At 42.8% G+C, this 13,093-nt stretch overlaps 1 protein-coding gene across 2 annotated transcripts in view; it reads right to left on the minus strand.

Annotated features, from left to right (window-relative positions):
• The window catches only part of LOC119726771 (protein Wnt-5b-like), a 33,670-nt gene extending 21,027 nt beyond the window's left edge, over positions 1-12,643 (minus strand). The window contains exons 1-3 of one of the 2 annotated variants that reach the window (XM_038198614.1): positions 12,402-12,643; positions 11,610-12,086; positions 6,822-7,093 (exon numbers count right to left, since the gene is read on the minus strand). In XM_038198614.1, the coding sequence (XP_038054542.1) occupies positions 6,822-7,093; positions 11,610-11,743 (406 nt within the window). In that variant the 5' untranslated portion in view covers positions 11,744-12,086; positions 12,402-12,643. Of the gene's footprint in view, positions 1-6,821; positions 7,094-11,609; positions 12,087-12,188; positions 12,365-12,401 lie in introns of those variants that run through there. The other variant, XM_038198615.1, reaches the window with a different exon arrangement.
• Between the last annotated feature and the right edge of the window lie 450 nt (positions 12,644-13,093).

Raw genomic sequence — 13,093 nt, forward strand, 5'->3', positions numbered from 1 at the left:
TATGAGACTGTGTCCGGAAGCTTCCAATATCGGCCCCCTCAGTGAAAACATTTCAGGGAACTACGACCATCTTGAAACGGTTTAAAGATGAGAACAATGTTCCCGATGAAAGACAAACACGTGGACCGGCCAAGTGCCGAACGTGCTCGGGGAAACCAGAGATAATAGGCCGCGGATTGGAACCACACGACTTGGATGATGGTTTCCGACACCTGTGCTTCGCAGACAAGGGATGACACACGTTGACGATGGCAAGCAGTGAGATCCTATAATGGGAGTGCATGATGATCCACCTCTCTCTATTTTACTGTCTCGTTGATAGGGATGAATCACTGACAACTTGAACAAAAAGAAGTGTTCCGGATTCCGTGACAGATCGTCAAGATTTCTCTCGTCACTGCTCGAGTGTGCTCTCAATTTAGCCAACTGTCTCCTAGTCCTAGGCCTTAATCGTTTGCAACCCCCTCATTCTAATTTTCTTCATTCATCAGAGCTAAAGCATGGAGACAATCGAAACATCGCATAACTTGTAGGAGATGACTTGAACTAAGCATTGTCCTTGGGCGTATAGAAATTCACGACTGTATGGGCATATGTATTTTGAATCAAAATCGTTCCGTTGGACTCTCTTTCCTTTCAAACACAGGGATGGGATCTCATTCATCAGAGATAAAACTTGGAGACAATCGACACATCGCATAACTTGCAGGAGATGACTTGAACAAAGCATTGTCCGCGGGCATATAGAAATTAACGACTGTATGGGCATATGTGTTTTGAATCAAAATCGTTCCGTTGGACTCTCTTTCCTTTCAAACACAGAGATAAAACATGGAGACAATCGACACATCGAATAACTTGCAGGAGATGGCTTGAACAAAGCATTGTCCTCGGGCGTATAGAAATTCACGACCGTATGGACATATGTGTTTTGAATCAAAATCGTTCCGTTGGACTCTCTTTCCTTTCAAACACAGGGATGAGATCTTAAACAGCGTGGACAGATTTCGTACTTATATATGTTTTTACCACTTCCTTTCAATATAAATCCACAAAAGCAATTATGAACATAATCTTGACTAGAGGCACCATCAGCCCAATAGTCTCTCATTATGTTCTTTGCAATCCAAATTCAGCAAAATAAAACCACCTGAACTACCACCAGATTTTGCCCAAGGGTCTAGTGGCCACAGAGAATGTCCATGAATGATTTCCTTGACACCAGTGTTCATAAGATTATGCACAATGACTTGAAGGTATTTTGAGCGCAAAAGTCCCCCCCCCCTAAAATCTTGAATCAAGTGTTAAATGCTTCTGCAAAGTTTGGTAAGATTTAGCTTGGTCGTAGCTAAGCAACCACCTGTTGCATCACTTGTTTTGGATGTGAAATATATTATTTCACTATCCAAACTTTCTGTTTTGTGGTTAATTATGGTCAATTAAAAGTTATAATTCAATAGGTATTTTTTTCTCATTTCCAGCTGGCGCAAAAACGATTTAGACTTCAGCAGAGAGTTTAGTCCATACAAAACCGCGCGGGATTCAAGGCCATTGCAGTCCACGTAATTCCACAATTGTGAATTGCTCAATAAAAACTGCGAAAATCCTCTTTAAAAATCTAGGTCCGTAAGCCGAAAGTTCAAAGTAAATTGCATGACTCATCTAACCTCAAAAACCACGGCTCATTTTGAATGGCAAATCAAAGTTGCAGAATTCATTTGAATACAAAATAATTCATTATTATAATCCCATCATACCACAGGGGCTTTCTTATAACAAAAAAATACTTTAAAATTCAGAATCGTATTGCAAGAAGTGTGACTCATAAAAACGTACGCACATAATCGGATCTCGATTGACTTGGAAAAAAAAGTTGTGAAAAACAAAGAAACTTTAGTCAAGAGAAATAATATCCCTCCTTTCCGACGGGAATTTCGGCAAAAAGGTTAAAAACGAAACCTGCTTATAAATGCAAATTGCCGTATCAATGCATGGAGCATGACTCATTGTATAAAGCGTAAATGATCGTGTATGAACCGAATGGCAATGGCAGAATACATCGAGAAAAAATATATATTTATATAGCATTCCCCGAGAAGGCAAGATTTCCCCATATCGACTTGGTCAAATTCCATTGGACTGGTAAGCATAAAAGTAGTGATAAACAAAGCAGTGGCGGATGGGGGAGGGGAGTTTTTGCAACCCCCGTTCAGCCGCTGACAATGTTATTTATACTAGTAAAATGGTGCAAAATAATAATGAATGGAATGCTCAAGTTCCTACGTTTATTCTCTAATTCAATGCAGGAGAAAGCATCGTAGATTTCCAAATTTTCCAGAGGGCATTCCCTGCCCCCTATAGCATATCACCCCCTTCCTATCACCCCAATTCCTGAAAGCTAGATCCGCCCCTGCAAAGAATTCATGTGGGGAATAACGGTCAAATGCATATTTCCTGACATTTTGATCGTTAAGTTGTTTTTGCTGAATAAATAATTCCTTCGCTTCAAATTCCTAGTATCTCTATGAATTTACACAATTATGAAAGCATATAAATAGTGCAAGGGTCTGAACATATAAAAGCGACCTATATATGACCACGCGTAAATTTCATAACTGCTATAAGCACACAATTTTTCTAAGCAACGTTTTGCTTACCAAGACAAGGTTATACCAACTAAATTGTCATGATATAGGATGCATGCATGTGACTTGCACGTGACTAGCTCGTGACTAGTTCTTCTGGGACGGTTTCTGTTTATAGTAGGGGAGCATTTTCTCCTAGGACGCTCTCAGAAATGTTGTCGAGGGAGAAGAGACAGTGACTAACCGGAGGAAGCGTTCATTGTGTCGTGCGAAGACGGATTGACCGGGGCTAGCTATGATGTCTCTGTCTGCCAATGTGGCACGTTTCCGGTCTAGTAGCTTCTCAAAGACGAAGTTTCAGTTTGGAACTGATGGTTTGACATATCTACTCCTTTCATTTCTCGCCAACAATTTTCTCTTTACTGACGAAAAAAAAGTGTGCACAAGTTGCATAATATATCATGGGTCCTGATTTATAGAAGTATTTATATGTAGTAACTCTTGTAATGACTAATAATTTATTTGGCTGATCAATAAATAAGATCGACTTATAAACTGATTGGTATATACGCATTGATATATCTCTTCAGTTAAATTATTGGTTTGCGATCAATTTTTGATAAAAAAAATTTACTAACAGAATCTTTTATCGTTCATCTCATTCTTAGTTGCTTTTGAGTTTGACCAGCATTGATTGATCGATGCTCTGTTAATCAACAGATCGATAAATGATGATATCGATGATGACATGTCGGTTGTTCGATTTGATTGAGTTATTGGACCAAATACTGGGTTCCGGGTAAAAAAAATATCCGGGTAAAAAAACATCCGTATCGATGAATCGGATAACTGATGAGAATGTATGAGCGTGATTCAAACGTCTGTTTTGACATTTGAGCAGCCAGTGATTATTCAAATGATGGATTTCTGTTTGGCACATTGGGGACATTATTCACCACAGCTAGCATGCGCGAGTTTCAAGGATGCCAAGGTGTTTGTAATGGCAAGTTATAGTGTAATCATCGATGTCTTATGGGTCCTAGTTGAGTGATGTGCTGGGCCTAAGGGGCCCTGGGCAACCCCGATATCCAACGGGGTATTTCTGGTTACATACCCTCGCTATATCTGTACGGAGCGGGCCAACGACATCGAGTGAACCGCTTAAGTCCCTACGGGGATTTGCGCCAAACAAACCAACGGATCTCTACGCTGGCTCTGCAACCATTGATACAATAAAAAATTGGCGTAGAATTTGCAAACTGGCTGATGAGATTCTTTTTCGTTCCACCTTGCCCCAACCATGCCCCAACCTTTCAACTTGTCGCCAGGTCCACTGGGGATCAATTCTCGCTGAATGTAGCCCCGTTTACTTCGGGTGTAACGTTTGGGGTTTATGCGGGAACACTGTATATAATGCAGCGCAAATAATGCCGGAGAACCCTTTGTGTTGTGAATAGCAAAGATTTAAAAGTGACCAGCCAGCACCGGCTGGCCTGTCAAAACTGCTTAGGATCAAACTATATGGCACAGAATTTAAGGAGACTCAGCTCAACGTGTTTAGACTATCGCCTTTGAAAGGCATATAAATTTCGTAACAATGTTTGCTTATTTTGATAGTGACTTAAGTATGCCTAGCCTTAATTTTGGTTGTATCAATAACTTATATCATGGCAAAATTTCTGCAAAATTACTGCACCTTTTTCCTTTGAAAATTCGTAAATGAAAAAAAAACCCACTCAATCTCCAAATTGTATCGATACACAGACTGTGAAACCTGATAACCACTGCTAGACTCGAGGCGAGTCGTTCTTAAACCCTCCCTTAGCAAATGCGTTTCACCCTTGGGCTAAAAAAGAAGAAGCTGTAACCGTGAAGGTAAAGTTATGAAGAGAGTAGCTCTCCGACAGTCGCCCAATAACCAGTCTCGAATGGAGGCTACGCATCGACAAATAAAAATCAACAGTGAAGGACGTGCTTTTGATTTTTTTTATATTTAGCTTAAAGGAATGTAATTTGAAGTCAGTTTAGGCCCAGGTGAGGTCGCTTTTGGGCCCAGTATGACGCCATGGTTGGAGGGCCGACTGTACACCCCAAAATCCGATTCCGTCTAGGATTTCTCTCACGTGGGAAAGTGTGAAACCCGGCACGTAGTGGGCGATGTACGGCGGCTGAACGAATCGCTCCTAGGGCGAACGACTTGCCCAAGACACGCTGTGCTTTATCATGACATAATTTCCATGTAGCCAGATGAATGGGACACAATAACAGACGAATTACTCGCCATGAAAACACAATGGTGTCTCATTGGAAAGTTTAGCCACCGTGAAATAAGCACGGGGGCACCGCCCACGGTGCCACGGTACAATAACTGCGGATTGGTCCGGATTGGCCAGGACAATGAGACAAAACAAAATGGCGGATGCCCAAAGGTGTGATGAAACCAGCGAAGTATTGTGAAACGGCTTTTCAACTTCGTTTCCGAAATGCATTTCCAGTCCACAGCCGTCCGTATTGAGAGCTATAATAAATCCGACAGATTACTGGAAACTTTGTGAAAACAATTTCTCTTGCAAGTGAAACCCTTCTGTTATCGATGAAAAAAGTACATTCTGATCTCAATCGATTTAAGTTAAAAAGTCCTAATAACTTTGGCAAACCTGATAACTTTTGACAAGCCGGCCTCTTTCTTCGACGTTTTATAGTGTAGTGGCATCAAATCATGAGCACGTACGCTAGGTGAGTATATTTCATACAAAATACTCCAAGCTGGTATTAGGAAAAAAAATACTTCGTCCTTGATTAATAACAATCATATTTAACCATTGAGCAGAACACCAACATGGCTTACCCACAACCATATGGTCCCAAACAGGACATTTTTCTTCATTTCTGAAGTCAAATGAACCACATAATGCAGACACTTGCAGTATACATTTTTTTTGGAAACCGAATATCGGTGTTCTTCTCTTTGTTGCTGCTGACAAGTGCATTGGGGGTCTGGACTGTACACAGCAATTCATGGGCGCTGAAACCCGAGGCTGCTCGCACGTATGATGTTTCACGAATTAGTTGCAACACAATGGGCACGCGTCGATCTCGTTACACTGCCGTGAACATTTTCAGGTTCATGAATATTCCCGGAGACAGAAAGGAATACTTCTACCTGTGTCCCGTAAATGCTTAAGTTCACTGCTTGAGTCTGTTTGAATAGAGAAATATTTGGAACAGAAAAATCCGATGGCATTCCCTTATCCTAAATTTGAATCAACTCAACTCGGAAGCCAGACTATCCAGGGGTTTCCTTCAAGGGTTAAGGCTCCCCCAAAGAAGGTGAGAATCCCATATGGGAGACGCCTCCCACCCCTCTAAATCTTCTCAAAACTTGGGTGACATCTCACACTTTGTAAACCCCGGAATGTGTACAAAGTGGGTGTTACTTTACGGGTTGCGGGATCTTATTAATGCCTAACACGATCTCTTCCTGAAGGTGATGAACACTCATTCAGAAGACGTCAGCCCACCATGCTTTTGAACGACTTGAGCCCATCTACCTTGGTTTGGAAGCGAACCCTGAAAGTTTATGGACCTTCAGTCCAGGGGAATTTGAGATGTCAAGAACCTCTTTCAAGGGTGAGAGGAACAAAGTAGGGGTGCCAAGGTAAAGTTCTGTAGGCGCGCCATTGCTTCTCCGAACCGCACATTATAAGTACACACGAGATCATTTCACATGAGAAACCGCAAACCATCTGTTCACTGCCAAGTTTGTAACTCGAGAGTAATGTTGGGGTTTAGGAGGTTAGGTCAGGTTTGGCCTGAAGCCTACCAATGATCAAATCCTGAATGCTGTTGCCGAGTCCATCACAAGACCGGTCGCAAGCAAATCACAAGTCCTTTTTACAAGTCCGATTACAACAGGGGATGGACAGTGACAAAGCTGAATGCCTTTGTCACATTGTCACAAATCATTAAAATAGCTTGTGACTTGACTTGAGACAGGAATGCTTGTTGTGGACTTGTGACGACTTGTGATGGACCTGTGATAACTTGTGATGATCTGCGATGACTTATGATTGAATCGACTACAACAGTGATCGCAAGATCGGAACAAAAGCAAGGCTGCATCTTGTAAAACAAGGACTCTTCGCGCCGTTACTATCCGGGTACCAAGTACCTGGAGTATTACATTAGCCTCTTTTTCAAAATTCGACCCGTCCATGTATAAGCCTCCCAACTTACCGATTGCCGTGACCCGACCGAAGACAGACCCCGTCTCAGCCGTACTGCAGTTCCACCTTCGGTTACTGAACTGGTATCGGCACTCTTCGATTCCCATACGGGCCCCCTCCCCAATCGGGCCCATGTGATCCTGGAAGAGTTGGCATAGCTTCTGTTGGCCCGAGGAGAGACCAGGTAGCTCGGCGCATAGGGGTTGGGTGCCCAGAATGTACAACTCAGGGCTGCCTATGGTGTCGAACTGGTGGAGTATCCGTGAGTCCACGCCTAAGTTCCTGGTTTTGGGTCGAAAGAAAAGGGTAGTGAAATTAATAAAACTGAAATTGGATAGGGGATCAGATTGCGTACAGGTATACTATGATCATGTGCCTTCCACTGCTGCGACCCGGATGCGAATCCCGCCTGGGCCTACGCGTGGATTTGGTGTCCAGTCCCTGGTTCTGCGGGTTTTCCCTGGAATGTCTTCCCGAGGTTTTCCTCCCACTACTAAAACTGTAATTTCCTTCTTCATCTTCTACCAAGGGACGCAAATAAGTAGTAAGACTTTCACTGACGATCCCGGTCAATTGCCGAATATTAACAGGAGAAACTTTAGGAAGAAAATCCAAAAGTTACGTTGTAAATATTTCCCTTGATTACTAGAGAATATAAGTTTAGGATGGTCAGACTTCCGACTTTGTACCTCCTGTTTTGATGTCATCAATCAGACTAAAATCTGAACAAAACATTGTTTTCTCGTTTCGTCGCACAACACTCCCACATTGCTGAGCCAGCATTTAGCCCTTGCTAAGAAATCTTCCCTCTTTTACCCCTCAGACCTAGACCCTACACAAATTATTGCAACATAGAAGTCAATGACTTTAACAAAAGATAAGTTTCGTTCCTCCATGCACGAAGAGATTGTTTTTAAACAGTTTGTCGACAACCGACAGACAGAATTTACATATTCTTGATCCTAGTGGTATTTGGAATTCTTTGGATGCACACAAATTGTTTGAATAATGTCAAGGTTCTTGTAGGCAGGCCCGTCGCTAAGAGGAGAGGGTGGGGGAGGGGCGAGGGGCCCTCCCCCCTCAACATTATATGTATTTGTGTTTTTTTCTTGTGGTGTTCCCCCTAGCTGGTAATGTGGTCCCCCAATGCCCGGAACTTGCGTTGGGGCTAGTTGTAGGTACTGTCTTTCACGAAGGACTACGACTGAAGCCGTTCATTCATTACATTTCTAAAAACATTCTACCACGGCTCTATTGGTATTGGTTCTACCAATTTTAAATGCACATTATGTAGTAAACATCCTCATTCGGAGACGATAATTGTGTCACAAAAACTGGAGTTTTGCAAATGTAAGATTCATTTTTATTTTTAGCCTTCGATTGCAAACGTGAAGACTTCGGCATATTGGGTAATCGTAAACGAATGCATTCGATAATAAATTTTGATTTGTGGTTGTAAAAATGTAATGCGAGTTTATTGTATTGCCCTTGCTGTTATGGACTGCCATGTCAGCCGATCCGGACTATCTATCTTATCAACTATCCACGGGGACCAGGCCGTTTGGTACAGGGCAGCATCCCCACAAATCAATCCGCGCCGTGCTTTGGGCTCAATGCACCGCAAACATCATTTTATGAAAACTTCCCAAGGAAACATAATGTGAACATATCGGCGTAAGTTCCGCAACACGCATGCAAAATGTCGTCGATTTGGCGTTGCACGTGGCTGATGCAAAAAAGATCGTTGTGGTATAGGCCTACTACAAGACTAGGAAATTCGTTTCGACCTCTCGACATTGGTACTTTTCAAAGGCATATTGTTATTCTTCAAACATGAATGGAAGAAGGCCAATTCGGTACGAGTGTTCGCAGCTACCGCACACATACGTTCACTTCTATTGTCAGTCAGATCTATGCTGGCAAGAAGTACTCCATTCATTTAAGACGTGTTTAACCCCGAAGGATGAACCACTGAACAGAATGACAGCATCAAGACAAGAAGTTACCGTCGATGATGTAGGTAGAGAAAAACAAAGGAGATGTTACCCTAACGATCATCCCCTCCCAAGCACTTGGGATTACCATAACTCACACGGTGATCTTACAAACACTTGTGGACACGTTAAAGTGGCAATTGCCCTCCCCCTTATTAGCCCCGCATTGTCTGTCGCTTTGTGGCGGAGCGAGTTGAAGTGTTGACGAGGGGGGAGAGTGTGCTCGGAACCCCGGTGAGGAGATGTACCCAGCCCCGGTTCGTGTTTGCTCTGCCTCGGAGCCCGGAGGGGTTCCACATTTCTCAAAATCCTCCGCGCTGAGGAACAAACCCAAATCCGCATTGTACAATCCTGGCCTGTCACTTATTTCAAGCAATGTGCATGTTTTGCGTTCCGCAGTCAAATACTCACTTCAATTTTATTGGGCAAATAATAACATCAACTTGTCAAGACAACACCAAAATACCTCATCTGAAGTCAAATGCCTCTTATCCACGAGGTGTAAACATAATATTACCTAGTATAATACCATTTCTTATACCTGTTTCATTGTCGAAGAACACAATTGGTGAATTAGATATTTTCCCGGAAAAGATATTAGTTTCTTTAGTGTTCAGAATGAAAACCGCCCTCTTCTTGACAGGTCTATCGAGCTTAATCCTGGTTTCCTTTCATTTTTGAATTCTGGGAAATTTTCCAATGAATTACTCCGATGATCGAGTTGGGCAAGTTTTAACGTATGTCAAAACATCTTAGTTCAAATACATAAGGCGTCCCAACTAACTGTGGATAGTTTGATAGTGCCATGAAAACTACCCCTTATTTTTAAAGACTAAAACTAGGGACTATAGGGATTTAGAATGAAAACCACTCCAATTTTGGATTGAAGTACTTTGAAAAAAAACCCATCATTTCGTTCGGAACTCGAGTGACAGCCTGGTCTTTTTGATTGAATTAATTTCACTCTTAATCGTCTTGTGCCAATATGTATTTGGGTGGAGTAAACTTTAATTGACTGAATTTTCACTCCTTGAAAATTAAGAGAGCATGATATACGAATACCTTTTGGGCGTAGCGCTTGACAAAGATATCAATAATAAAAGTAGTGGTAAGAAAAGTAAATTGCTTGTCAAGCATGTGTCTAGCACCCCCAATGCTGATGCAATTTGTTGTCCACGAACATGATACGACGGGGTTGTTTGGAGTGGAATTAGCCCACGGAATTCAGCCTTGATTGACCGCGTGAATTTTTGCCTTGAATTATAAACGTCGGAGAAAGCATAACAAACAACAACGATTGCAGGAGATTAGGCGGAGTAGAACAATGCACACGTGCGCCTGGAATGTCTACAAAAACATCTCTTAATGGAATCTGTGAAAAGGTAATTCTTGACAGTTTTTTAATTGCCATCTTTTTGGAACCATTTTTTTTGCAAGAACTACAGTTTATTTGTTAGTAGGAAAAAACTCCCTATGTTCTCGAAAACTTTCAAAATCATGTCCGGCTCAACAAATTCTGATTTCTGAACTGACTTTTCCCTAAAACGGTACCCTAGGTCGTTCATAGTTTCATTCCAAAAAGGTTCGTGGCCCGCAGATTAAATAAAGATAAGCAGCCAAGTCGATCTTCTTTTGATGCGGAGTAAGGTTTTTGGTTGTTAATTCAAGAAAATTGAACATTCACAATCAGCTTTTCTGCTCTCTTGCAGGCTCTGCCACGCTTTTGATGTTGGTATTCAACCTTATTGTGCTCACGAGATAAGACCCAGCCAAAAGTCCAGCCGAGATCTCGTGCCTGTCTTGATACAGCGGGGTGCCGCAGACCGTAAAAATAGTCTCAAGGCCGGCCGAGCGATCCCCGTAATTATTGGGTGCACAATGGTGCTTGATCCCATTAACCTGATACCCGTGTCATAGTCAGGTCTTCTCCCCGGGAGAGATGGCTCAACACTCTCGGTGAAAAGTAGCGACATCGTCCCGGTCAATACGTCCGTGTGTCTGCGAGGCCCTGTTTTACACGCTTGGGCGAACTGGACAAGAGAGCTTTCAGATTATTATGAGCATGTGTCGAGACTTTCTTTTTCTTTTCTTTTTGACTTTAGGGTTCTCATCTTCAAACTTATGCCTTTTCAACTCCCCATATTAAAAAGTACGGTTTGTGGGATGTTTCTAAAAGGAAAATGTCGGAGAAGAAGTACTTGTTCAGCATCAAGCTGATCTATCGGCCAATCAATAAGCAATTGACATTCTTCAGTCACTCTTTCCTTAGTTCTTTGTTGGACCATTGGCACTCAATACACACATGTAAAGGTGTCAGGTCTGTGTTGAATTTCTGTCGCTTCACTTCAAAAACTTCGATCCACGGTGCACATTGAAGTGGCGCAATGGGGTTCCGTTGCGTCTGTGTGTCTGATAACTTCTCTGTCTAGTATTATTTCTTTAATAGCATGAAAAAAAGGACGTAAAAGAAGGTGATTACTTCTGCCAACCACGAGTAAACCTGTTTTATCCCGAAAAAAACCCGTTGGAATCATTCATCTGCACGTAACAAGAAACATTTATCCCCCAGCAGTTTCACTGTAATTACAAAGCGACAAAACATTGTACGTAATAAATGCATGTATCTTTCATTTTGTCTTATCTAGCTAATAATCCAGTCACATAGATAAAGAACATCTATCATCAAGAAGCTGAGGTACGGTTTACCCTGAACTTCCTTTCGGAAATGGCTCTTTTAGTAGAGGGTATTATATCAAGTTGCTTTGGACATTATGAGAAAGAAGAATGGGTAATCTGAAACTTACCACCAAGTAACGTCTTGAGCGTATGTGACAGCCACGACAATGCCGAGTAACATCCACAGATTCCTCATTGTGTTGAGCCGTGTCGTGCCCGCTACAAGCCGCCCGGTGCCCCGGCAGTGGCTACCCGATGACATGACCAGTCTCCCGGTGATAAGCCAACCTCTCTTTGTCGGTGCTGTGAGATTTCTGGCCGAGTAGTAGAAAAACCTGAAGTCGCGTGTGAGATGTCTTGATGCAATCCAGTCCGTATTTCAGTGTGGAGTGACGTCGTGCAGTATAGATTGAGCAGTATGAGTCCGAGGTAAAGTCTCACTGTGTATAATTCCAAGCAGTTCGCGTCTAGGTTCTGACGGTGCGGAGTGTGGAAGTTGGCGTTCCTCTCACATCTGTGGACGTGTGACCATAATGTGACTTGCCTGGACAGCTAGCTGATACCTTATCACCCCTTGCTCTCACGAACGACACCGGGACCTCCGGCTGCACAAAAGGAAAACAGTGACGTCACCAAGTTAGAGGTGTGAGATCACGGGAGAAAAAAAAGGAAAAGGGAGAAGAGAAAAATAACAACACCGACATTACCCCCGCAGTTATTGTGGGAGGGAACAATGCCCCAGCGCTGGGTGGTGGTGCCGGGGATAGGGCCGTGTGTGGCTCGCTTGAATTAGCCCTGACAAAAATCAGGAAAGCAACATCTAGCAAGGTAGCGGGGGAAAATACATATTTTTAAATGTTGCATGGAACTAGATCGCTACACGAACGCTGCGGCAAATGAGAGGGGAAAAAAATGATCACCTGTGAAGTGTATGTTTATTCACTGACTGATGTAATATGATTAACACGCAAGTCATCACTCGGGGTTCCCGCGGAATGCTTTTGAGCTCGACCGCGCGTGTAATGTTTGCAGCGCCGGACCGAAAAATATGAAAATCCCCCGGCGACAGACTGGGGGCTTGAAGGCCGTGAACCAACCGCTCTGGTTCCTTTGCAGTTAACACCAATGTGTACGGATGGATTACAGCACATGATGAACTATGTGCGAAACTCCACGCTAGCATAAAACTGCCAGTATTGTGATCGCGAGTGATCGCTCAACCACTCTCCCGGGTTGTGATTGGTCAAGGGGTCGCAGAGCTGCGTGCGCAGTTCATTCAACGTAGTAACTTGAGCCTTTTGTTCAAATAAGGTGGAGACTGGAGAGCACATTTGTACTGTGCGACCTTTCTCGAATTTTGCCTATGTATCCAGATTTGTATACATGATACAATATTTTTTTTCTTCTCGTTTTGTTCAAGGCATAAAGAGAATGTTCCGGAGTTGGTTGCTGCCAGCAGTGGCCAGTCAATTTGCGGCCCGGAGCTAGAGTGGAAAGAAAAAAACACCAAAATCCCAAATGTCTATCCCAAAGTCTAAAACTTTTGAATAAATCCCGAAAATATGAATAATGGATGGTGTATTTCACAGAACAGAATTGACACGTGGCGCTT

The sequence above is a fragment of the Patiria miniata genome, unplaced genomic scaffold, assembly GCF_015706575.1.
Source record: "Patiria miniata isolate m_02_andy unplaced genomic scaffold, ASM1570657v1 HiC_scaffold_2, whole genome shotgun sequence".
NCBI classification, from domain to species: Eukaryota; Metazoa; Echinodermata; class Asteroidea; order Valvatida; family Asterinidae; genus Patiria; species Patiria miniata.